General features: G+C 33.2%; 1 protein-coding gene across 1 annotated transcript in view; it reads right to left on the bottom strand.

The window, feature by feature from the left end:
• Positions 1-1,059: 1,059 nt before the first annotated feature.
• The window catches only part of SLC12A2 (solute carrier family 12 member 2), a 151,885-nt gene continuing 125,758 nt past the window's right edge, over positions 1,060-27,186 (bottom strand). Inside the window, exons 19-27 of the mRNA XM_044680018.1 lie at positions 24,921-25,000; positions 22,894-23,022; positions 19,846-19,893; positions 18,455-18,577; positions 18,203-18,314; positions 12,699-12,785; positions 3,470-3,605; positions 3,153-3,220; positions 1,060-1,629 (exon numbers count right to left, since the gene is read on the bottom strand). Of these exons, the coding sequence (XP_044535953.1) occupies positions 1,494-1,629; positions 3,153-3,220; positions 3,470-3,605; positions 12,699-12,785; positions 18,203-18,314; positions 18,455-18,577; positions 19,846-19,893; positions 22,894-23,022; positions 24,921-25,000 (919 nt within the window). The 3' untranslated portion in view covers positions 1,060-1,493. The remainder of the gene's footprint in view (positions 1,630-3,152; positions 3,221-3,469; positions 3,606-12,698; positions 12,786-18,202; positions 18,315-18,454; positions 18,578-19,845; positions 19,894-22,893; positions 23,023-24,920; positions 25,001-27,186) is intronic.

Here is a 27,186-nt window from a genome sequence, read left to right as displayed (position 1 = left end):
TGATAATTTAATTTGATCTTATGTTTAACAAAATTGTTAATGAATTTTGATCACTGAACACTGCTGAACAACAGCAATATGGCCTTGTAACATGTAGCGTGTTGTGTATATAAAATATATAATGCATACATATAAAATATATACCATATATATGATATACGTGTGTGTGTGTGTGTGTGTGTGTGTGTGTGTGTGTGCGCTGTGTGTATGTAACTGTTTAAAACTCTTGAAATGTTCTTAGGCAATCTTTTCTTGAATATAAAAGAATGAAAAATTTCACATTAATAATTTGTATAGAAAGCTTTTGGTGATAATACTTATGCATTATCACTAGTATATTTGTAGACTATGATGTCAAAACAAATGTTCAAAAAAAGCATAACCTGGCAGTTTTTAATATGGACTTTAAATATTAAGAATGGACTAAATTTAAATGTTCAAACCTGAGTATATTAAGACTAAATGAATTTGACAAATGAATTAGCCTAAAAACATTTCACTAAGTAACCAGTGGTCCATTTAACCATTTGAAGATAAACTAAAGAAATTGTATGATTTTAAAAGGAAGGTAGAATGCCAAATAGCATTTACTGAAATACTCTGAAAGATGGCATCATAATCCATATTTCCTAAAGGAAACCTAAATTCTTACCTAAAAATCACTCAGATTTGAAAGACAAACATGAACAGGTCCCCTTTAATAATTTAAAGTTATGTGTACTTTTAGGCTGTAGAATGGAATATGGTTTTCAATATGTCATATAAAACTACTGAGAATAGATCTTTTGATATTTCTTAAGGAAACTGGAAATTATAACAATAGTATAAAGCTTCATAAAAGGTAGAACAACCCTTTTTATAAGGTTTACATTTATATATGCATACTGAAATGGATTTAACTTTTGGACATTCTGATTCTTGTGTTTCATCTCAAATGACAAGACCTGCCCTACTTCTTAACCCATTAATATCTAACAGAGATCATAAAAAAAATGTAGTAAGAAAAATATTCAGTACTAAAAACTAATTAATTGCTCAATGGAAGACAGAAAAGCAGCATTCATTTTAAGGTGGAAGAGACTAGAAACCAATTTACATTTGAGCTACAGTCTTATTTAAAAGGCAGAGTTTGATATTCTATATAAATTTATAAAAGAGGGTATATATGGATGAAATTTGGTTAATCTCAGAAGGCACCTCAAGGCTAAAAGGCTTTTATAAATCTATATTTTTTTCACCAATCGAAAATAAAAACACGCTTTTATTGCTATTCAAATAGCAAAGAAAAATCTTAAGTCCAACAATAAGGAATAAAACCGAAGTCTCCACAACCATGCAAATGGAGCAACTTCTCTATGTGCTTACAAATCAATGAAACTGTGGAAGAAAAGTCACTGTTTTGCCACTGTGATGTTAGTGTCTCACAGAAGATTTCAAGTCACTTTACTAGGGAATGAAGTGCCATTTCCCTAGGACTGTCCATGATGTGGCTTTTAGGAATAGAAAGTAAGGACACTCTGATGATTCCCACGGACAAGAAGGACTGGTGGCAAGTCTCTAGATAAAACTTCTAACCATGCCATGTAGAGGGCACTAGACACACCACCTTTTCGTGCAACTGGGAGACTCCTAATAGTAAGAAAAATAACAACAGTATATAATTAAAAAAAATTCTGTGTTAAACTACTTTTTAATTTATAAGTACCATAATCATAAGCAAAACAAAAAAATATTTAGCCAAAAGTACACATTCAGGAAAAACTTACCAACTACTTCATCAAAAATAACCATCCTAATTGTTTTCAAGTTGGGCCAAAGAAAGATAATAACAATTCTTTTTCATAATGATAGTAAATCAATTTTTGCACAAATTTGAACACATTTTAACACTGGTGTATATAAACTTCTCAATGCATGTTTCCTCTCTGAGAGGAATCATTAAAAAGAAAGGATATTTCTATTTCAAACAGGTAGAGAAACACATAGAGCTTATACTCATCTACTAAAATTAAGGAGGAACAGAGGCAGCATTCATGAAAATTCAGAGATAACTAATCTTACTTCATTTTCTTCTTCAGTCACTTTGGGCCTCAACTGCCTTATCTGTAAAATGTGTGAGCTGACCTGATAGCCTCTTAGGTCTCTTTCAGTTCTAGAACTCTAAAACTATTTCCTAATGAGTAAGTCTTTTACTGACTACTAACAATAGTTGTTTAAAACATTTGAACAAGTTTTTTTGTGAATACCACAATCATCTTGTGGTGTTCAATTCATTAATGTTTAACTTTTTTCTTTTTACATTTAACTTTTCCTTTGTCTAGTTGAAAAAGAAAAGTTCCAAAATGGATTAGAAGTAGAAATGCAAGCAAAGAAAAAAACAGATGACCCAAATTTGTTCTTGGTAAATGAAAACCAGTGACAAATCACTAGATCTGAGTTAGGCCTCCTAATTTTTAGGAGGAGAGAGGAAAAAGAGCAAATAAGCAAAAGATTTGTTGGCTGTATTATTAGGTCGTCTCATTGTTGTTCAGTCATTTCAATAGTATCTGACTCTTTAGAACTACATTTGCCATTTCCTTCTCTAGCTCATTTTACAGATGAGGAAATCAAGTCCAAAGTTAAACTGACTTGAATAGGTAAGTATGTGAAGCCATAATATGAGTCTTCCTGACTCCCTCTAGGCCTTGCACTCTAACTACTCTGCACATAGCTGGCCTCATTCATCCAGAAAAACTTGGAGGCATCAGAGATAAGGGATATTTGACTTTACTTGTTCACACAATGAAGGACATTTCTAATAAACAACAAAATGTTCAAAAGGTTCCACAAAGTAAGAAAAATATAGTAAGGAATTTGGCCAAATGGTACTGAATTTAAAGGGTGCTTATATTTAAAGAGAAAGAGAATGCTAAATTATTTCAATATCATATTTGATGTAAAAAGGTTTTTGTAAATTAAGCAGCTGATAGCTATTTTTCACCACTTTGAATGTCAGTTTATGTAGTTTTTTAAAAATTAACTTAAAATGTGTATTAGATAACAATTAAAAAATATTTAAACAAATACATGAAAATATTCTCTCTTTCCATCTAAAATTGACATTTTAGCAGAAAAAGTATATGAAACAATGGTATATTGCACACTTAACTTACATGACAATTATATTAGCTGTACTTGAGTGCTCCTTTAATAACTCGTTTAATCTGATTTGGCGGTATGTCTAAAAAGAAGGGAAAAGACAGTGCCAGTTTAGAAAATTAGCATCTATCATGATTAGTAAGTCTAGAAATGGCAAAAGAAAGTTAAATATATAACAGCTAATAAACAAATATAATAAACAATAAACAAAAATAAAATAAGATGCTGTAAGATAGAAAAAATCTTTAGAAACCTGTCTGTGGAAGTTTATTTTTAAAAATATACATTTTGACACATATGGTAGGACAACATAAAAGAAGAGAAAGAATACCTTTGTTTTATAAAGTTCAAGCTCATTATCAGTGATTCTCCAAGGTTCATCTTCTTTCATTTTATCTGTAATATCTTGTTCTTTATCATCTTCATGAAGCCTGAATGGCTCAATCATTTCTTCAAAAGCCATAATACTTCAAAGAAATAGATAACATTTAAAAATCAGTTATCATTTTCAAAGTTTCTACAAGGAAAGAAAATTCCTAAATATTTTTTCCTAACTCCCCAGTGAGGTGGTAGACTGCCCTGAAGATTATCATTCTTCTATTGGCTTGGCAAGGTGGGACAAACCCCTCTTCTCATTCACTGTCCTGATACCATGGCAGCCCTCTTCTGGGGGACAGATTACTTCCTCTTATGTCATAATTATGCCTATGATGCACCATTCTTTGTGCCTCTTCTCCCACTCCCTTCACAATTTGGCTCCTAGTGCAATTCCTTTGCATTGCTGCTATCCATCCCCAATTACTTTTGCCCCAATATAAAGAATTCTGTGACTGTTCTTGGCTAGAGTGGGCTCTAGATACAATAATGAGGCTCAGACTCTGGTGGGTCCTGTCATTGTGGAAGGGCTTTTGAGTATGAGGTTAACAAGACTGTTTGCTTTCTAAAGATCAGTGATAACTAAATGTTCATCACTAAGAAGACTCGCCAATAGGTGATAATAATGATAGCCACATTCCAAGAAAAACAAAAAAAATACAAAATGGCTCCGAGTCCTGTTTAGTTTCCTAAATGATGCTTTTATGATGATAGAAAAGGGCAGAGGATGCTAGGAAATCACAATGTTTTTAACCATTTATGAATATTAAACTAGGGTTTAAACTCTACTTGTGAGCTACTTGTCTAGCAATCAGTGTCCATATTACAGGAGGAATAGAATCATATTAAACTTTAAATTCTTGCTATAAATGAAATTTAAAAAAAAAAAAAGAAAGTTTCAGTCAGATGCAGATAGCATGAAGACAAATGAGGAGTTTGTAGAGTTGATTTATTGTGCATTTAAAGGAAATAATAATTATTTCATGGGACACTCTAATAAGAATGTAGTACCCCTTTCCCCTACTAGCCTCATATTTATTTTCTACACACACATTAAAGTGCATGCTGCTGCTTTGACTTTGGACCTTAATCTTTGTTTTGCATTATTTTTAGTGCTCTGGTGAAGCCTACAACTTCTTCCAAAAAATGTTTGTAAATAAATGAAGAAAGAATAATATGTTTAAAATTATATTATAATGAATATATATGCATGAATGAACTTTATAGATTAATTTATATGTGATCTTCTGTCTCTCTTTCCTCCTCAGAAATGTGAAAAATTCGTTTCTAAGGCAACTGGCATGAATGTGTTTTCTGTATACAATTACTTGTGGGAAATTACTTATACTTTTCTGTGTGTCAACTGTTATTCCTCCTTGCAATGATTTGTGACAATGTATGAAATAAAGCCTTTTATTGACTTGTATTCTAAATGGCAATAAAATGGGTTGTTTTGCCACCATGGCAATTATCCAAAAAACAAAGGAGAGGCACATGGTGGATGTGAATAGACTACGTGGAATATAATCAATATATGACTAGTCTAGGAGGTGGGTATAGTTATTTATCAAGAGTAAGGGATAAATGAACAATTCATGTACTGCACTGGCATCCAGGAGAGTTGACATTTTACTGGTCAGACAAAATGATTTAGGGGAGATCATAGTCAAGAGAAGTCAAGAGAAAGGGTTATAAACTAAATCAGTGGATCTACACCAATGTAGATCATCACACAGAAATTAAATAAAGCATACTTCCCTAAATGATTTTAAATACTTGACAATCAAGAATATATACATTTTTGGACTTCCGGTTAAGATGGCGGCAGAGTAAGGAGCAGCCGCTCGATCTCTCCTAACCGAAGCATACAGGACTCCTCAAGGGGACATAAAAATGAATCCAGACGAACGATGGAACCCCACAACAGGGCGCAGCGTTGAAGGTACCCAGAATTGGGGCATTTCCACGCAATAAAGGGGTGAAACAGCTCTCACTAAAACGCGAGAGGAAGAAGCCCCTCCCCCCACCCCCCACACCACACACCTCGCACAATGCCAAGGCCAACGCACAAGAGTGAAAACAGGATTGGGGCAACCAGTAAATCACTATCAGCCCCAGGGCTTGTACCTGTGTGCTGCAAGAGGAGGGAACCCAAGTGGCTGGGTGGCTCCCACGGACTTTCCCCCGAGCATCCACGTGGGTGAAGGCACAGCCTAGGGCCGGGACAAAGATCTCTAACACAGGGACTTTCCCCAGCGCCTGAAGGCATTGCCTCAGGTGCGAATAAAGATCTCCAGCCCACAGACTTTCCCTAGCTTCTGCATGGGTGAAGGAAGTGCCCTAAGAGTGTCTGTGCCAGCAAAGGCAGTGCCCTAGGCTTGAATAAAGATCTCCAGCCCAGGCTTGGACCTCCAGTGGGGACCTGGTACAGACAGGAGCAAGGCTATGGAAGCAGCCCCAAAGACTGCTGAAGGAGCCTCAGGCAGAGGGGCAGACCGGGGTCTACCAGGAGGCCTGACCCCCGAGGACAAGGAGACCGGAGCACCCCGGAGCTTAGAAAGCGCAGGCAGACCCTGAGTGTGAAGACAAAGCTGAAAGGGGGCGGGGCTAACGATGGCAAGGCGAGAACTCCAGAAGAAGAAAAAGATTATCAAGAAAAACTCTGGAACACTCGAAACTTTTACACAGAGAAAATCCAGACAACAGAGGAGGACAAACAAATATCCAAATCTTCCCAAAACAAGGAAAACTGGTCAAAAGCTATGGAAGAGTTCAAAACTGAGATTTTGAAGAAGATGGAAGAGATCTGGCAAGAAAATAACAGTTTAAAAGGCAGAATTTTGCAATTGGAAAGTGAGGCTCAGAAATCAAATGAAATGATAAGCAAATTGAACTCCAGAAATGACCAGATTGAAAAGGAAAACCAGTCCCTAAAGGCTAGAATTGAACAATTAGAATCCAATGATCTCTCAAGACAACAAGAACAAATAAAACAAAGTCAAAAGACTGATAAAATAGAAGGAAACATGAAATATCTCAATGAGAGAGTGACAGACCAAAAAAAAACGGTCTAGAAGAGACAATTTGAGAATTATTGGTCTTCCAGAAAAGGCAGAAATTAATAGAAACTTGGACTCTATACTTAAAGAAATTATTCAGCAAAATTGCCCTGAAGTTCTACAACAAGAGGGCAATATAGACATTGAAAGGATCCATAGATCACCCTCTAAACTGGACATAGAAAAGTCAACACCAAGGAATATAATAGCAAAATTTATGAGCTTTCAAGTAAAAGAAAAAATCTTACAAGAAGCCAGAAAGAGACAATTCAAATATCAAGGAGCACCAATCAGGATCACACAGGATCTGGCAGCCTCCATGCTAAAAGACCGCAAGGCTTAGAACACGATATTCAGAAAGGCAAGAGAGATGGGTCTTCAGCCACAGATCAACTACCCAACGAAACTGACTATATACTTCCAGGAGAAAGTATGGGCATTCAACAAAATTGAAGAATTCCAAGTTTTTGCACAAAAGAGACCAGGACTAAATGGAAAGTTTGATACCCAACCACAAAAACCAAGAGAAACATGAAAAGATAAATAAGAAACAGAGGGAAAAGAAAGAAAACTTACAATTCTTTAAATTTGACTCTTTAAGGGCTTAAATAAGATCTAATTATCTGTATTACTAGGTGGAGAAATGCTATGTATAATTCTCTGTAGTGTACTCTATTCACTAGTATAATATTCACTATTATAGCAACCAGAAGAATAATTCATAGGGAGAGGATAGGATACTAAATGGTCTAAGATGACATAGAGGGTGGGAAAGAGGGGGGGAATAATAGGGAACACCAAGAAAAATCTGAGTAAATAAGAAAAATAGAATATTCTATTACACACAAAGAGGACATGGGAAGGGGAGGAGATAAATACTATTATCAGAAGGAGAGGAAGAGAGCATTAAGAGGGAATAATCAAACCTTACTCTCAGTGTAATCAACCCGGAGAGGGAAACGTAGCTTTATTATCCATTCAGATAAAAAAACTCTATCTAACCCTACTGAGAAAGTCAGAAGGGACAAACCAAAGGGAACAGGGGAGTGGGGAGATCAAAAAAGGGAGGGAAGAAGGGGGAGGGTATTTATTAGGCCTTTAAAAATAAAAAGAGGGAATAACAAGGGAGGGGGCAGAAAGGGAAGTCAATCAAGGGACACTAGCTCAAAGCAAACCATTGGTTTAAAAGAAAATAGTGTAAGAAGAAGGGGTGGGTCTAGAGGAGGATACAAAAATGTCAGTGAATGCACAACTGATAATTGTAACTCTGAATGTGAATGGGATGAACTCGCTCATAAAATGAAAGCAAATAACAGAGTGGATCAGAAACAAAAATCCTACCATATGTTGTCTACAAGAAACACATATGAGGTGGGTAGACACACACAAGTTTAAGGTTAAGGGCTTGAGTAAAATCTTTTGGGGGTCAAATGAAAAAAAGAAGGCAGGAGTGGCTATTATGATCTCTGAAAAAGCCAAAGTAAAAATAGATGTGATTAAAAAAGACAGGGAAGGTCATTACATCCTGATTAAAGGCAGTATAAACAATGAGGAAATAACACTGCTCAATATATATGCACCAAGTGGTATAGCATCCAAATTCATAAAGGAGAAACTGGCAGAGCTCAAGAAGGAAATAGATAGTAAAACCATAATAGTAGGAGATCTAAATATTCCTCTTTCAGATCTAGATAAATCAAACCAAAAAATAAATAAGAAAGAAGTAAGAGAGGTGAATGAAGTCCTAGAAAAATTAGATTTAGTTGATATGTGGAGAAAAATAAATAGGGACAAAAAGGAATACACCTTCTTTTCAGCTGCACATGGTACATTCACAAAGACTGACCATGTAATAGGACATAGAATCATTGCAAACAAATGCAAAAGAGCACATATAATAAATGTAACCTTCTCAGATCATAATGCAATAAAAATAATAATTAGTAAACGGCACCTGGACAGGCAAATAAAAAACCAATTGGAAATTAAACAATATGATTCTCCAAAACCAATTTGTCAAAGAAGAAATGATAGAAACAATCAACAATTTCATTGAAGAGAATGACAATGATGAGATATCCTACCAAACTCTGTGGGATGCAGCCAAGGCAGTGCTCAGGGGGAAATTTATATCCTTGAATGCATATATTAACAAATTAAGGAGGGCAGAGATTAATAAAATGGATATGCAACTCAAAAAATTAGAAAGCGAACAAATTAAAAACCCTCAGAGGAAAACTAAATGAGAAATACTAAAAATTAAGGGAGAAATTAATAAAATTGAAAGTAAAAGAACTATTGAATTAATAAATAAGACTAGAAGCTGGTATTTTGAAAAAACAGATAAAATAGACAAAGTACTGGTCAATCTAATAAGAAAAAGGAAAGAAGAAAACCAAATTGACAGCATCAAAGATGAAAAGGGAGACCTCACCTCTAATGAAGGGGAAATTAAGGCAATCATTAAAAACTATTTTGCCCAATTATATGGCAACAAATATAACAATTTAGGAGATATGGATGAATATCTACAAAAATATAAATTGCCTAGATTAACATCAGAAGAAATAGAATACCTAAATAATCCCATATCAGAAATAGAAATTGAACAAGCCATGAAAGAACTCCCTAAGAAAAAATCATCAGGACCTGATGGATTCACAAGTGAATTCTATCAGACATTCAAAGAGCAACTAATCCCAATACTATACAAATTATTTGATATGATAAGCAAAGAAGGAGTCCTACCAAATTCATTTTATGACACAAATATTGTACTGATTCCAAAGCCAGGTAGACCAAAAACAGAGAAAGAAAACTATAGATCAATCTCCCTAAGGAACATAGATGCAAACATCTTAAATAGAATATTAGCAGAGAGACTCCAGCAAGTAATTAAGAAGACCATCCACCATGATCAGGTGGGATTTATACCAGGAATGCAAGGATGGTTCAACATTAGGAAAACCATCCACATAATTGACCATATCAGCAGTCTAACAAACAAAAATCACATGATTATCTCAATAGATGCTGAAAAAGCCTTTGACAAAATACAGCATCCATTTCTATTGAAATTACTGAAAAATATAGGAATAGAAGGACCCTTCCTAAAAATAATAAACAGTATATACCTAAAACCATCAACAAGCATCATATGCATTGGGGATAAATTAGAAGCCTTCCCAATAAGATCAGGAGTGAAACAAGGGTGCCCATTATCACCTCTACTGTTCAACATAGTACTAGAAACACTAGCAGTAGCAATTAGAGAAGAAAAAGAAATTGGAAGTATCAAAATAGGCAATGAGGAGACTAAGCTATCACTCTTTGCAGATGATATGATGGTCTACTTAAAAAACCCTAGAGAATCAACTAAGAAGCTGGTAGAAATAATCAACAACTTTAGCAAAGTGGCAGGATACAAAATAAATGCACATAAATCATCATCATTTCTATATATCTCCAACACATTAGAGCAGCAAGAGGTAGAAAGAGAAACACCATTTAAAATTACCCTAGACAATATAAAATACTTAGGAATCTATCTACCAAAACAAACACAGCTATTATATGATAACAACTACAAAACACTTTCCAAACAAATGAAACTAGATCTCAACAATTGGAAAGCCATTATTTGTACATGGGTAGGGCAAGCTAACATAATAAAAATGAACATTCTACCCAAATTAATTTACCTATTTAGTGCCATACCTATCAAATTACCAAAAAACTTCTTTACTGAATTAGGAAAAACTATAACAAAGTTCATTTGGAATAACAAAAGATCAAGAATATCAAGGGAAATAATGGAAAAAAATGTGAAGGAAGGGGGCCTAGCAGTACCAGATATTAAACTATACTATAAAGCAGCAGTCATCAAAACAATATGGTACTGGCTAAGAGATAGAAGGGAGGATCAGTGGAATAGACTTGGGGTTAATGACGTCAGCAAGACAGTGTATGATAAACCCAAAGAGCCCAACTTTTGGGACATGAATCCACTATTTGACAAAAACTGCTGGGAAATTTAGAAAACAATATGGGAGAGATTAGGTTTAGATCAACATCTCACACCCTACACCAAGATAAATTCAAAATGGGTGAATGACCTGAATATAAAGAGGGAAACTATAAATAAGTTAAGTGAACACAAAATAGTATACCTGTCAGATCTCTGGGAAAGGAAAGATTTTAAAACCAAGCAAGAATTAGAGAAAATTACAAAATGTAAATTAAATGGTTTTGATTATATTAAGCTAAAAAGTTTTTGTACAAACAAAAACAATGTAGCCAAAATCAGAAGGGAAACAATCTTTATAACAAAAAACTCTGACAGGGGTCTAATTACTCAAATATTCAAGGAATTAAATCAATTGTATAAAAAATCAAGCCATTCCCCAATTGAAAAATGGGCAAGAGACATGAATAGGCAATTTTCAGGTAAAGAAATCAAAAATATCAATAAGCACATGAGAAAGTGTTCTAAATCTCTAATAATTAGAGAAATGCAAATCAAAACAACTCTGAGGTATCACCTCTAACCTAGCAGATTGGCTAAAATAAAAGAAGGGGAGAGTAATGAATGCTGGAAGGGATGCGGCAAAATTGGGACATTAATGCATTGCTGGTGGAGTTGTGAACTGATCCAACCATTCTGGCTGGCAATTTGAAACTATGCTCAAAGGGCTATAAAAGACTGCCTGCCCTTTGATCCAGCCATACTTTGTACCCCAAAGAGATCATAGATAAACAGACTTGTACGAAAATATTTATAGCTGTGCTTTTTGTGGTGGCAAAGAACTGGAAAAGGAGGGTATGTCCTTCAATTGGGGAATGGCTGAACAAATTGTGGTATATGCAGGTGATGGAATACTATTGTGCTAAAAGGAATAATAAACTGGAGGAGTTCCAGGTGAACTGGAGAGACCTCCAGGAACTGATGCAGAGTGAAAGGAGCAGAACCAGAAGAACATTGTACACAGAGACTGATATACTGTGGTAAAATCAAATGTAATGGACTTCTGTACCAGCAGCAATGCCACATTCAGAGGAAGATCTGCAGGAGAGGAAACATATTAGATAAACAACTGCTTGAATGCATGGGTTTAGGTGGACATGATTGGGGATGTAGACTCGAAACGACCACACCAATGCAACTAACAACAATATGGAAATAGGCCCTGAACAAGGACACATGTTACAACCAGTGGAAATGTGCGTCGGCCATTGGTGGGGGGATAGCGGGGGGTGAAGGGCAAAGTAGGGGCATAAAGTATGTAAACAGGTTAAAAATGAATATTAATAAATGTTTTTTAAATAAATTTAAAAAAGAATGTATACATTTTTATTTCATTAAGTCAAATAACTTATTACAGAAATAATCTTGTGCAAAAAAAACAAAACAAAACCCTGAACAAATATTTCAATTGTATAACATTTCTGTGAAAATAAAGAAGAGCCAACATTTTCAAGGAGGAACAGAAAAAGTAATAGGATAATTCTGTCTAAAATTGGATTTCATGGAGCCACTCTAAAGTGCCTTTAAGCAAATGCTTGTATACTTTTAAATTGAATTAAATTTTTATGGACCCAGCATATTTAAAAGCAATCTTGTGACATAGTGGGAAGGGCAGAGAAGATATCAGTGATATTTTTCACTAGGAGCCAAATGACTTATCTGTATCTGTCAAAAGAGGAGTAGAAGAAATCCAAGAGATCATTTCATCTAAATCTTCATCCCTCACAGTGCAAAGATAAGGAACTAAAACCCCAAGGAAGGTTAAGTGGCAGGATTTTTAAACCCAGGTTCTCTGATTCTAGTTGCAGCTCCTTTTTCATTAAAAAAAAAATATCTGAGTGGCAGCTGGGTAGCTCAGGGGGCCTAGAGACTGGAGGTCCTAGGTTCGAATCTGGCCTCAGACACTTCCCAGCTGTGTGACCCTGGGCAAGTCACTTGACCCCCATTGTCTACCCTTACCACTCTTTCACCTAGGAGCCAATACATAGAAGTTAAGGGTTTAAAAAAAAAATATTTGACTCAAGTGGGATATTCTTCACATTATCTGAGTAACAAATTCATTACCTACTCAGTTCAAGAAGACATTTCTTGTAGTAACTTACTTTTCTTTCTTAGGCTTCGTGTTAATGTCTCCCAGGACCATGATGTCTGAGAAGTCTATCCGGAATTTGCTGAGCAGAGTTGCCATCCTAAAACAGAGACATAAAGATGTAAATTTAAGGATATAAGAAATGTTCAATTCTCACATTATGCCTGAAACTAGTTCATCTAAGAAACAAGTACTGAGTCTTTTTAAATTTAGTAGAACTTTACATACAGTGTGCACCTAAGTGCTGTAAAGGGTAGGGCATTTTATTTTTTCCTTTTGTCTACTTATAAAGCATGGACTCCAAATTTCTCCAAACTTCTGGAAATCACGGTGTCACTGTGTCTTCTTGAGGGCAAGGGCTCTTTTTAAAAAATACTTTAAAACAATTAGAACTTGAACTCAACAAATACGAACATTTCTACAAAGAGAAAAAAAAAAGAAGGTGCACACGAAACTGTACATCTCTAATATACATAGCTTGTTTTTATTAAGGGTATATATTCAATTTATTATGAAAATACCAACATTATTTTTTTGTCTGTATCTCCTGAACTTCAGCTCTCTTCTATATATTTTAAAAGGTTTCATGGGCAATAGCTTTCTTTTTTGTTTTTGCACCTCTCATTATCCTAAATTGCCCTCTACTCCAAAGAAAAGCTTTCCCTTATAACAAATGTTTCATCATGAGGCATTTGCAGTTGTGACATCATTGAAGTGCCTGGGGTTCTAATGTTTTTCAGAGTTTTGTTTTGTTTTTTACATGGGATTTACTGTATAAATTGTCATCCTAGTTCTTGTATTCACTGAATATTAGTTCACACAAGTCTTTCATTGTTTCTCACAATCTATCCCTTTCTTTTTTTGCTCAGCAAAACCTAACTTGTTTCCAATTCTTTGTTACAATAAAAAGGGATGGTAAAAATATATTTATGCATGTGGATCTTGCTAGCTCCCATCTATAGAACATTAATGCTTTCATAACCCTTCAAAAAAACCCTATTTTTTGCCTTCTTTTTCAATCTGGGAGTAGTAAGGATCATAATTATTTTATTTTTAATTTCTCTTTTTAGTGAACTGAAGCATTTAAATTTTTGTTCAGTTCAAATTTCTTCTGGTAAAATGTGGCTGTTCACCTATAGACCTTTTTTACATTGGAGAATAGCTCTTGTTTTGTTTGTATGTATTGTTTATATCTTAGATATAGATGTTTATCAAAGAAATATGCTATCATGATATTTTCCAAGTACACTGTTTCCCTCCTAATTCTAACTGCATTTCTTTTTATGAATATGTTTTTATGAAACTTTCATTTTATGTTATTAAAATTGTGTATCTTTTAGGGTTCATCCTATATTCTGGGTTTGGCTAGGAACTCATTATGTTTTCCATCTTTGGGCTTCCCTTCACTTTTTTTTTTTTTTTAAACCCTTGTACTTCGGATGAATTTTTATCATTTTGTTTAGATAAAAACAATCAGTAGACTGATAGTATGATAAGTATGGTCCTGAATGAGTAAGTTAGTCCTGGCAGTCTTGTTATTAGTCCCTTTCTACAGCTCATCCATTGGCAATTAGTCACTTGCCAATCAAATAGATTTTCTTTTATTTCGATAAAGAGAATATACCTTTAGGTGTATTTAAAAATTACTGTGTAAGTAGAGTCCCAGATATTTTATACATTCTGTAATTACAGAGAACAGATCATTTTTTTCTATTGTTTCTTAATGGGATTTTTGGGTATCAGATTCATTATATTTTGACAAAGGTAGTAATTATTTCAATTAATGTTTTAGTTGAATTTAAAGTTTTCTAAGTACCAACATAATCCGATCTCAGTAAGACAAGAAAATTAAATTGAAGAAAATCTTTCTCTCAACTTATTCCTTCAATTTAATTTTCTTGTCTTATTGAAATTGGATTATATCAAATAAGAGTGTCTCCAATCTTTACTACTGGATCTTCCTGGAAAGGGCTCTAATGTTTTAACCACTTCAAATGGTGCTAGTGCTCAGTTATAGAAACTTTACCATATCAATGCCAATTCATTTATTCCCATGTCATCTGATATTTTAACATAAATGAGTATTATATTTTTTCAAAAGTTTTTTCTTTTCTATTATTGACAGATTCATATGATTATAGTTTTTGTTATTAAAATTATTGTTCTAGATTTTCTAATATCGAACTATTCCAATTTTCTTGGCAGAAATATGACTTAGTATAAACTTCTTTACTATGTTACTATAAAAGCCCCTTTTTGCTAACATCAAACATCAATATTTTAATAGATATTTATTAGTGATACTTGTTTCCATTTTCTTTCTCCACTATAGCTTTTCTTGATTTAAATATTTCAAAGATAGAGTTTCTATATTTTTGCAATTTATGTAATACTGCAAGTAACTTCTCTAGTTAATAAAAATGAACTGAAATCTCCCTATTCCTGGGCTTTTTTCTTTGGAGTTTAATTTATGATTTGTTCTAGTTCTTTTTCTGAGATTGGGTTATTTAAATACTAAATTTCTTTTTCGTTAACTAAGATTAGTTTATATTTTTGTAAAATTTGATTCAATTAACTTGTTACTAAGTTTTGTCCACACTTAAATAGGAAAATAGTTTCTAATATTATCTTTTATTTTTGGGAATTTCTTTTCACTTTTGATTTAAGGTAACAATTTTCCTAGATTAAAAAATTAAAGTAATGATGTTTAAAAAATGAGATCCTTTTACTGTTGTTTAATATTTATGATTGTTTTATTTATTATTTACCACATATTGTATTTATTATAATTTATTATTGCTAAATAAGGGCTTCCCCCCTAAGGCTGTTAATCTTTTCCTTTTTCAGAATTCTTATTTTTTAATTTAGTTGGTTGCTTTTCTATTTTCTTAAAAATAGCATGCTCGATTTATTGGTTCCCTTTTTAACCAAAGTGTTCAGTGATTAAAAAAATAATTCCCATGTACTTGTATGTAGTCTCATTTTCTTTGATAGCAATACCCAGTGTTAAGTTGGGGGAAAAATTTTGTTTTTTGAACTACCAGTTTTTTTTAGGATATAAGAAAGTTAGCTCCATGAGAGCAGGAATTTGCTTTGCTTTTGTTTGTATCCTCGGTAGGTGGCATACAGTAAATAAATGTTTATTAACTGAATAAGTCATTTAGTCTATTTTAATGTTTGAATCTTTTAATCAAGTCCCCTTTATTATCATTTTATTGTGCTGTTGCCAGTAAAGCACATGCTTATTATTTTTGCTTTTCTTTATTTTTGAGTTTTTTATACCCAATCACACTGTCATTTGTGTGAACGTGAATATAACTGAGAAATATGTATATTCCTTGGCTTTTGCCTCCTTCTCCATGCCCAACCCCTAATCTGGAGCTGGTCTCAACTAGAGTCATGGAGCTAGGCCTATCTCCTACTACAGTTCCAAGGTGTGCACTGTTTGCCTCTCTTTCCCTGTGCAGTGATCTGCCAGGGACTCATTATCTTCCATTGCTCTTCTAACAGTTCAGGGCTGATCCTGATGATCCTTTTATGAAAGTTCATACTGGCTTACTGACCCATAGGAGAATTTTATGCAGAGTTCTGGTAGAAATCTTGTGCCAAGTTATGGAATTCAAATTTTCTAGTTTGACTTCCTGATTCTTTCCCAATCCCCAAAGTATTTTTCTGCTCAGAGAGCTGGTAGATTTTGGATTGTATTTAATGAACAGGAGACTGGCATTAAGCCTCTTTAATACATCCCTTCTTAGAACTTTCACAAGCTTTAGTCCCTGTTTAACTAAGCACACGCCTGCTCTTACCTCTCTCTGGTCTAACTCTTCCCTGGGAACATGTTTCTAAAAATGAATAGGCCATTTTCTTGACCAGTCCTAAAGTGGATTGAGGAACTTGCTGGGATTCCTCTTTGGTCTTCTTGATCATTGTTCTATTTGGTGCTCTCCTAGATCTTTAAAGGGGTATATGTGAAAGATATCTCTTTTATGTCCTCTGACATCATTATCTTAACCAGAAGTTATTCTGCTGTTCTTTCCATCTCCAGAGCTTACTGCAGTCTGATAAATGCTTTTTGAATACAAGTAAACAGACATTTTGTTTGTTAAAATATTTAATTTTAGTGAATTAGATTTAATCAACTAACAAATTTCAGACCAAAAACTGGCTAGTGAGCGAATCCTTATCCTCTCTTCCTACAACATAATACTATTTTGTATTCAATTGACTTGCAAAGCACAAAAATAAAACAAAAAACTTCTACTTTTTTGGTACAGATAATGGGGTTTAATCCCAGAGATGTTAAATGACTTGCTCAAGGTCAAATGACTAACAGTTAGCAGAACCTGAACTAAAGTCTCCTGACAGTCATTGCCAGAACTTCTAAACTATGACAGTAGAGTAGGAATTTTACTCAGGAAGCAGGAAGAAGCCAAATTTTAGTATCTACTGTTCACTACAGTAGAGAATGTAGAGACTTCAGAGGTCATCTAATCTGTACTGGATAGAGAATCCCTTCCACCAAATTCCCAACAAGTTCTAGGTTTTTCTTGAACGTTTCTGCATCCTAAAATAATCCACTATATCCTGAGAGAGCCTATTCCACTTTTGCATAGGTCCATTAGGATATTTTCATCATCTTATGAATGAGATAGTCTTGTCCTCAAGAAGTTTGAAATTCAAGTGTAGGGGGTTGGGCCAAACACATAAACAAAACTGTATCAAAAATGTGGTATTATAAATAATAAATTCCATAAAAGAGATGCTTTCTTCCAGTGAAGGACAGAAAGACTGTATTTGATTTAGAAGGGAAGAAATCAGTGGAGGGTTTCATTAAGTGGTATTGCTGTACTTCAGCTGGGTCTTGAAGGATGGATAAGATCACAGGCATGCAAGACACTGAAAGGAAAAACAAAGGATCCAAAAAGAAAAGCACTATTTATGTTTATATTAGAGCTCAGATGAGAAGGGAATAGGTTAAATGTAGTGGATAACAAGGTTGTAAATTAGGATAAATGATTTAGAACTACTGAATTAAGTAGAACAAGCTGGCAGAGTTGTGTAAAATGGACTGGTGAGGGGAAAAGTTGGGTTGGATGGGAGAAATCAGCACCAGGTTAACCAGTTAGTCTAGAAAGGAGATAATGAGGACCTGAACTAGGACAGAATCAGTGAGACTACAAAGGACAAGATGGCTATGATAAGTACCATCTTATTTCAATCAGTATTAGTTTCTAAACAAAATATAAATACAAATTACACATGTATTTCTATCTCTATGTACTTAGTTGACTAAATTATAGAAACACATATGCACGCCCAAATTTTATTTACGATAAATTTATTAATGGAATTTTTCCTTTAGGTTTAAAGTATTTAAATTGCAATGCCAATAGAATATCAAAAGTTTAAAGTATGTTAATTTGGTTGAATTTTTGTCCTCTCTATACTCTCAAGTGAAATTATAACATGGACACACCAATGAATAAGCAAAACACATTGTCATTTAGATTAACTTACGCTCTCCGATCATGATCTATTCTGTTTATTTTTCCACCAATAAATACTCTGATCTTACAGTCTTTCCATTTTTTCTTGGTAGTCAGAAGATAAGGTATCAGTAAGGTCAAACCTGATTATATAATAAAATAAATTAAATTGTTAAATATGTTAAACTCTATATGATTTAATTTTAATTTATTCATTCTGTGTCAATTAATGAAAACAAATTTTAGTAAAAACCATGAATAAATAAGTTAGAAATAACCTCACCTCCATCATCAAAAAGCCACCAGACATCAATAGTATTTTTGCCTTGTTTTTTCTGAAATTGTGTACTAGCTTCAAGAAGTCTTTGGTCAGCCACATTTAATGGGGCAACAGGGCCTTTGGGTTCTAAAGGAAGTAAACAAGCATATGTAAGAAAAAAATTTAAGCTTCCTTTTGCATAATCACTTTCCCCAAAATTTCCACATTTTTGTGCTTCCTCTTCCAAAATGTCAACAACAATAACTTAAATTTTTTAAAAATCAACTTTATAAAATGTATTATATAAAGCCAAAATTTTTAGTATTCTTAAAATATCAAAAAAATGTGTATCTTTAATTGGCCCAGAATTTCTAAACATAGATCTTGAAAAATTGTTTAATGGAATATTCTTTTAGACTAGTTGGATAATTTCAGGTCTATAATTCACAATCTAGTCTGTCGATGACCTGATGCTCACAAGATCATTTTTAAAAGTATGCTGTATATTGAAGAACTAAACAGAAGTATCTATAATAAATAATTTATAGTCAAAACCATCACTGAGAAACATTCTACTCATTGTTTGCCTTGGTATTTAATATCCTGAAATACAAGGGTGGGGAAGAGGTTTGGGATAGGGATCCCACAACCTGAAGATAGAGTAGAGAGGCAACTAGAGTTAGGAAGAACACACTTACAGAATGATTGAAATGAACTATGTACCAAGGTGAATAATTACATTCTCTACAAATTTTGAAACAAACAAAAGAAAAAATGAGCTCTGAAGAGGTTAATAACTTTATTCAAGAAAATAATACCAAGTTTTACAAACCAGAAATCCACAGGAGGAAATCTGGTCACCAATGTAGAATTACTGTCACTCAAATTCTAATGTCTATCACAAAATGTTATTGCATGTGCATGTATGCAGACTACAAAATTATTCATAATGAAATAATATGGCTACCAAACCATACTCCTCCAAACTCTCACCTCTACCCTCTAATTCAATAATGATTATGTATCTCCCAAGGCTCAGCAGAACTATGAAAAATATGATAAAAGCTAAATAAAATTGTATTACAAAAAAAGATTTAGATGATGCAATTTATGGTAATGTATGAAATTAGTCATTTTCTACTCCAAATTATCTAACACATGGGCCAAAATGAAAACACTGAATCATTAAAATCTTAACTTTTAGGATCTGAATACTTTCACTAGCATTCTTTGTATGATTTTGTTTGTGCTGGGTAGAACTGCTTTATGTAGTTGGGATAATCAGTGATTATTTCTCTAGTCTGTAATTAACAATTAACTGTATTACAACCTCACCATGGAGATAAAGACTTAAAAAAAATTGGCATTAACAGCATGAAAAAATGGATTAAAACAAAAAGATGGAAAATGCCTGCCTTTTTTCAACAGTGGTTGTGTTGGAGTCTTGCCATCCTCTTCCTCATCTAGATTTCGTTTAAAAAATACAAAATAGAGGTTAATTTCCTTTGTATTATTAGTGAAATAATGAAAAACTAACAGCATACATCTAAACAAAACATAGTATGAAACTAGTCCATGGGAAAATAAATCGAGATTGAAGAACCATTTTTTTGTACTTAGGGGTTAAAATTTTAAAAACAGGTATATCATGGACAAAACTATTGAAAATTAGAAACTCCTTAAGTCTGCCCCTACAAAAATGCCAGAAATTTTCACTGGGGTTGAAAAAAAATCTCTTAACTAAAATCAGTAGGAGAAACAACTTTATACTGTAGAATTTAAGCTACAGCAAACTGTCAAAACTAATACATGTGTAAGTAAATTACACAATTACAACATGCTACTATTCAAACTAATAGGCTTATGACTAAAAATTAATCTTGGGGATAGGGAAATCTTTAATACCAAATAACCTCCTAATATGATATAAAAAAATAAGTTGGAAGTTTGAATAGATGGAATTTGATTTTTCAAATAGCTTTTTTCTTCTATATAATGTGTAAACTGATTAGTAACTATGAATTTTAAAATAAATATTTAAATTGATCAATCAAAAACATAAATTGCTACATATTTTTAAACTTGTATTTCCTTGGATTATTGCTTTAAAAAGAACTGGCTTTAAGTTAAGCTTATCATAGATTGTTGTTTGAGAAAACTCATGCAAGTAATCAAAGCAAAACCTTCAATTATATATAAGAACAACTACATTTTAAGTACATCTGACTTCAATATTCTAAATTTTTGTAAATCAAAATAAAGGTCATGTCATTAACTTAGTCCTTATTGAAGTATACATGCTCTACTTTTTGAAACCACTTACTATTTAACGAATATTTATAAGGACTAACATAGACTAGTTAGTGTTTTAGGTATATACTTTCATATTAGCATAGGAAACATGAACCTAGCTTTAAATCAAAGGAAGCTTGTACACAATGATAAGAATTGAGCTACACCTAATAAGTATGAAGTTGCTAGATTCTAAAAATTAGAAAAGTAATGTCTACTGCTAAAGGATTTTGTAGAATGAGTGGAAAAACTGTTTTGTACATAGGAAAAAAGCCAATATTGAATGGAGATGAATGGAACATATTTTTTGCCAAAGATTAAGAAATACATGTATAAAGGCAAGATAAAAGGTGACTAGGAACTCAGCAGAGGGAACAAAGAGTTTCCAAGGGAAATATAAGGCAAAGAAACAAATTAATCAAGAAATGAATAGGTTATAAGCAAAGGACTGAGAATGACAGTCTAAATTGAGAGAAAAATTTAATATGTATATTTTATTGAGAAAAAAATTAATAAGCACGAAGAGAAAAAACTCTAACATTAAAATTTCAACTAAGGATTAATGGGGGTTGGAGAGGAAGAGATAAATTTCACAAATATAGAAATGTAAACCATGTAAAAATGTGGAGATTAAATGGTAAATTAATATATTAAAGTTTTGAATTTGGAAGGAAAGTGATTATTAATAGAGATGAAAAGTAAGGGAATATATATGATATAGGTATGGATGATATACAAAGTTCTCTCAGGTTTAGCTTAGTTAAGCTGGCAGCAAGACAGATGGAGATACTAGATTGAGTAGAGGTGGAAGAGTCAGGGTGGAGAGTCAGATTTGGAAGTCATTCCGACTTTTTCATCCTTGAAAATGAAAACAGAAAGCATAAATTTGTGTAACTGGTTATCTAAAAGTCTTCTGAAATGCAGAAAAACTATAAAAATTCTTACCAGTCTTTAAATTCTTCCTACTAGATAGGAAGACAGGTATATATATATATTTTATTGGTCAGTGGTAAGGGTCAAAGTTAGAACTACTTTTTTGGGGAAGGGATGCCAGAGGGATAATTCTCTTACAGGAAATATTATTACTTAGTTTTACCTTTTATTGTTGTTGTTCAACCTGTGATTATCAGTATAGGGAATAAATTGATATACAACTGTCATTCAATCACTGATAATGAACTTTATCTACAACCTGTAGTTTTAGGGAGGTGCATATGGTACTCACTGAGACGTTAAGTGACCTGATAATGATTACTGAACAGGTATGTATCATAGAACTTAAAATAGTGAAGTCTTCCTAACTGTATGGTTGGCATTCTATTCACATCACTACATATACCTTTAATGCTCATTTTTGGAGATTCTATAAAGATAGACCATTAAAAAATGCCTCATTTCACACATAAAAATAATGTAACAGTTATTTTTTAATTTGGTAAAATGTAAACAGCATATCACTTAAGAATAATTAATGCCATATAAATAGAAATAATCAGAGAATGCTAGTTTTTTACAGGGACCATACAAACCACCACATTTTCAGTTTGGAAAACTAAACTTTTAAGTGGTTCAGTGACTTTCATAAAGCCATAATGAAGCAGAACTGTAATTAGAATCTAAAGACATATGTCTCATAAGTTGTGTTCAACTTTTGAACCTTCAACTTTTCCCAACTTAATCCAAGTTCTAATGTTCTATAACAGTGACTTTTTAGAGACCAAGTGCCCAAACTAAAACCCTTATACCACATGTGAACCACTCCCTTAACCCAGACAGGAAGCCCTCCCATTGGGCTGCTGGGCAGAGAGGCAGCAAAGTAAGAAATGTCTGCAGGTGCGGTGGAAAGAGGGAGGGTTTGCCAACAAGGTTCTATATTATATTAGCTTTAAATATTTGCAGTTTTGTGGGATAGTTACCACAAATAATTCTTAAGAGCAACTTAACATTTGAAACTTAAAGTACAAAATGGAAGACTGTACTAAAGATATGGAATATGGTTTAATTTCAAAAAATGAAGAAAAAAACAGCAATATTGTTTATAGGGCAATATATGAGAATATTGGTCAAAAGTGACTTATTTTTCTGGAATTATTTAAAATAAAGCAGAAATGAAGGTCATCCACAATTACTACTAAAAGTGAATCAAGCTTTATATCTGATTGAGAAATTACCTTTTTGCATAACAGGACTTTTCTCATCAGATGGTTTAGAAGTGTCAGCATCACTTTTTCTGCTATATTCTACACTTAGTACGACATCCTTAGAACCTGGAGATTTTTCCTGAGATGACAGTAACTCTTCTGTGAATACACAAAGTACATTCCCCCGAACCCCCAAAAAAGTTAGGCTAATTGTAAACTCACTTAAGGAGCAAAAACAAGTTTCATGATACATATTTTAATGAATTTAAAGATATGATTTTGACAATTTCTTTACAGTCTAAGAAAATGGGTTAGATATCTGCTTTGTAGTAATTATTGAGATTCCTTGAAAACATAAACCTATGTCATAAATTTATGAGCAAGTCTGTTGTTTAGTTGTGTTCAACTCTTTGTGACCCCATTTTGGAATTTTCTTAACAAAGATACAAGAATGGTTTGTCAATTCTTTCTTCAATTCATTTGACAGATGAGGAAACTGAGGCAAACAGGATTAAGTAACTTGCCAGGGGTCCACACAGCTTAAGTGTTTAAGCCTGGATCTGAACTCATGAAGATGAGTCTTCTTGATTCCAAGTCCAGTGCTCCACCTAACTACATCATATGAGTAAGTTTACATATGTGAAAAACTTAAAACATATGTCCCTGTATATTTTCTTTGTAATAAAATGCTTACTAGTTTGTACAAAATTGGAAACTATCTTATTTAAACTTTCCATCACCCACTAGGCACTTGATATTTATTTGATTTGATTATATAGAATACTTGTGTTAATGTCAACTCAAATGTAAGGTCAACACCTAAGAACAAAGCTTCAAATTCATCCTCCTTTAGTTTTTGAGAGAAAAGACATAATGATTCAATTCCAATGTTTATTATAATCTAGCAATCTTTGGATATAAAAAGTGACCAAGTATTTTAAATCTTTTAAATATTTAACCTACTCAGAAGTGGTAGATAAAGTAATAAAACTATAACACATTAAGAGACAAATTAATATTTTCTCTTTTAATATGAAATAATGATAATACTGTCAATGGTTTTTATAATTGTTATATATAATTTTTAAATTAACATAAAATGATTAGTCATAAAATGATGAAACCGCCATCAACACAATTCTCTAGAGTTTACTATGTAAACTGAATTGTACTGTGTACATTTAAAAAAATGATAATAAAATACAGACTTTTCTAGGTATTGGGAATGGGGGAAAGACGAAGAAAAATATTAGACTATTTTAAATTAGAGCTACAGAAGCAGATTTTGAGATAGAAGAAACATAAAAAGTCTAACCCCACTCATTTTACAAAAAAGTAAACTGAGGACCAGAAAGGTTAAATGGCTTGCTGAAGGTAGCACAGGCAAATAAATGGCAGAGTTGAGATTTGAACCCAAGTGTTTTCTAACTTGACTGCAAATCCAGCAAAAAAAATTTTTTTTTACATTCTACATCACAAAATTTTTACATTACAAATTTAATTACAAAACAACTGGTATTGGCTAAATATCCATATTTGCATTGTTTTAAATTTAATAACTTTAATTTCTTGTGTATGTATGCTTTTTCTGTATTTTAAAAGGAATATTAAACATTCAAAGCTATTTAGGAGCTTTGAAAACCTGTAATTTTAGTTTTTACAAGACGACATGATAATCCTTTAGAACTTTTCCTATATAAAAGCAAAATACAATCTGGGATTCCTAATCAATTTTTAGGAAAAAACTGATTTTACAATGTTGTTTCTGAAGACAAAAATTTTCACATGTCCACTAAAAATAGCAAGGCAAATTTATTAGCAAATCATCTGTGTTTAGTTTCTATGTAAATATGAAAAGGGAGAAAAATGCTAAAAAATCTGTAGTTGAAGACATTTCATTTTAGTTACTGTGAAATTTTAGTCACTGATACATGTCTGCTTTTCTTTTAGGAAATTCTCACCAAAAGTTTTCTTGTGTAGTGTTTATGTAACTGTTATAAACATTATCTTTGTAATGTATGGTTTTTTTTTAAAAATAACTTTCAGTTAAGATTTACCTTGTCCTTGAAGATGGGAAATATCCAGGCCTTCCTTTAAGCGAATAACTACAACTCCAAATTGAAGGTCAAAGGCATCACTGTAATATGGCAAAGATATAGAAATAAAATACTGGTAGAGCTTCCCAATCTGTTAAATCACTAATCTGAACTAGATGGTCTCCTAAGTTTTCTTTAGCTATAAACATTCAGATTAATGAGAGTAAATGTATAACTTCCAACTCTTTTCTCTCCCTTCCTGCCAAGAAGTTAATTTTATATTGTGAAGTCATGTAAAAAAAAACTTCCATTTTAGGTGTGTTGTAAAAGAAACAGAAAAAAAAAGTAATAAATAAAAAAATAGTATGGTTTAATTTGCATTCAGTCTCCTTCAGTTCTTTCTCTGGAGGGAGATAGCATTTTTAGTCATAAGTCTTTCATATCATTGTATTGCTGAGAATATCTAAGTCATTTACAGTTGATTACTGTTATTGTGTACAAAGCTTGCCTGGTTCTGTTCACTTCACTTTGCATCAGTTCAAATAAAGTCTTTCCAGGTTTTTCTGAAAGCATTCTATACTTGTCATTTCTTTGCAGTGGAATTATATTCCATCACAGTCATATCCTATAACTTTTTCAGTCATTCTCCAATTGATGAGCATTCCCTCAAAATTTCCAATTCTTTGCCACAAAATAGCTGTAAGGAAGTGTTATATAGGTAAAAGTTGCTTCTGCTATACAACCAGTGCAAAAAAGACTAAAAAGCCAAAGACTATTGAGATATGTTAAATTAGATGAATTTTGTAATTTACAGGATAGACCGGTGGTGATTGTAAACCTATGACACGTGTGTCGGCACTGACATGAGTAGCCATTTTCGAGAAGTATGGGGCTGCATGCCAAGGATGAAACATTTGCTGTAGTGTAGTGTAGACACTCTGTGCACTATAGATGACAAGTCTACCTATTTTGGTTTATTAAATATAGTTATATATTACAATTACACATTTTTGTTATTTAAACTATTTATAGTTTAAATCATGAAATTATGGTTTTTTTCTCGAAGTGACATACCACCCAAGTTATGCTCAGTTTTTTGGCGAATTTTGACACACCAAGCTCAAAAAGTTGCCCATCACTGGCATAGACAAACATCTGTTAAAAATGTTAGAAACCAGTTAAATTTCTATAGGTGCCATATGGTATGCCAAGAGTTAGGGAGGTAATAGGAAAATGAGACAATTTTTACTCTTAAGACAATTTAAAAATAAACAATAAACAGGAAAAATAATACTTAATGAGGGGGAAACACTAACAGCTATATGAACTAGGAAAGGTCTCTTGAAGGAAGTGGCACTTAGAACTGAATCTTGAAGAAAGCTAGAGGTTGCAAGAGGCAGAGGTGAGGAAGAAAAGATTATGGAAAGGCAAGAGGGCAGGAGATGAGATATGTCAACACTCTGGCCAGTGTAGCAGGTGTACAGAATGTGTATGAGGGAAGAGTATGCAAAATCAGCCCAGAGTCAGATAGATTATGAATCTCCATGAAGCTATGGATGGTACAAAAATCAAATTATATTTAAGTAGTAAACTCCCCATCTTCACACCCTAAAAAGTGTGAATGGTAAATATATAGACATACAAACAGCCTGATAGGAAGAAGAGAAATACACCAAATGGCTGCCCATTAATGGCCCATTATACATGATTTTGTAAATGGATGATCTGAGAATAGTGGTTTTTAGTCCAAACTTGTGGTTTCATTGGTTTAGGGAACTCTAAACTTGCCCTTCTGTGTAGAGAGCTGTAAATAAACAATTTGATCTGTAAATCCTATCAGATCCAGCTATAACTGATGATTATAACCAATTTATAACTCCTTTCATTAATTCAAAGTTTTCTTATGTAATAAATCATTTTAATTTTTTAAAAAAAGGGGATTATGTGGGAAGCCATTAAGAGAAATTAGAATCTCAAATAGATATTTTTATCTGGACCCCATCAAAAAATCAACACAGGGGGGCAGCTGGGTAGCTCAGTGGATTGAGAGTCAGGCCTAGAGACGGGAGGTCCTAGGTTCAAATCTGGCCTCAGACACTTCCCAGCTGTGTGACCCTGGGCAAGTCACTTGACCCCCATTGCCTACCCTTACCACTCTTCTGCCTTGGAGCCAATAACACAGTATTGACTCCAAGACGGAAGGTAAGGGTTAAAAAAAAAAAAAAAAAAAAATCAACACAGACCAGCAGAGCGAGCCGTGTGTTGACCTTTTCTCCCTACAATTAGG

The sequence above is a fragment of the Gracilinanus agilis genome, chromosome 1 (assembly GCF_016433145.1).
Source record: "Gracilinanus agilis isolate LMUSP501 chromosome 1, AgileGrace, whole genome shotgun sequence".
Classification (NCBI taxonomy): Eukaryota; Metazoa; Chordata; class Mammalia; order Didelphimorphia; family Didelphidae; genus Gracilinanus; species Gracilinanus agilis.
This window is presented reverse-complemented; position numbering and strand designations above follow the sequence as displayed.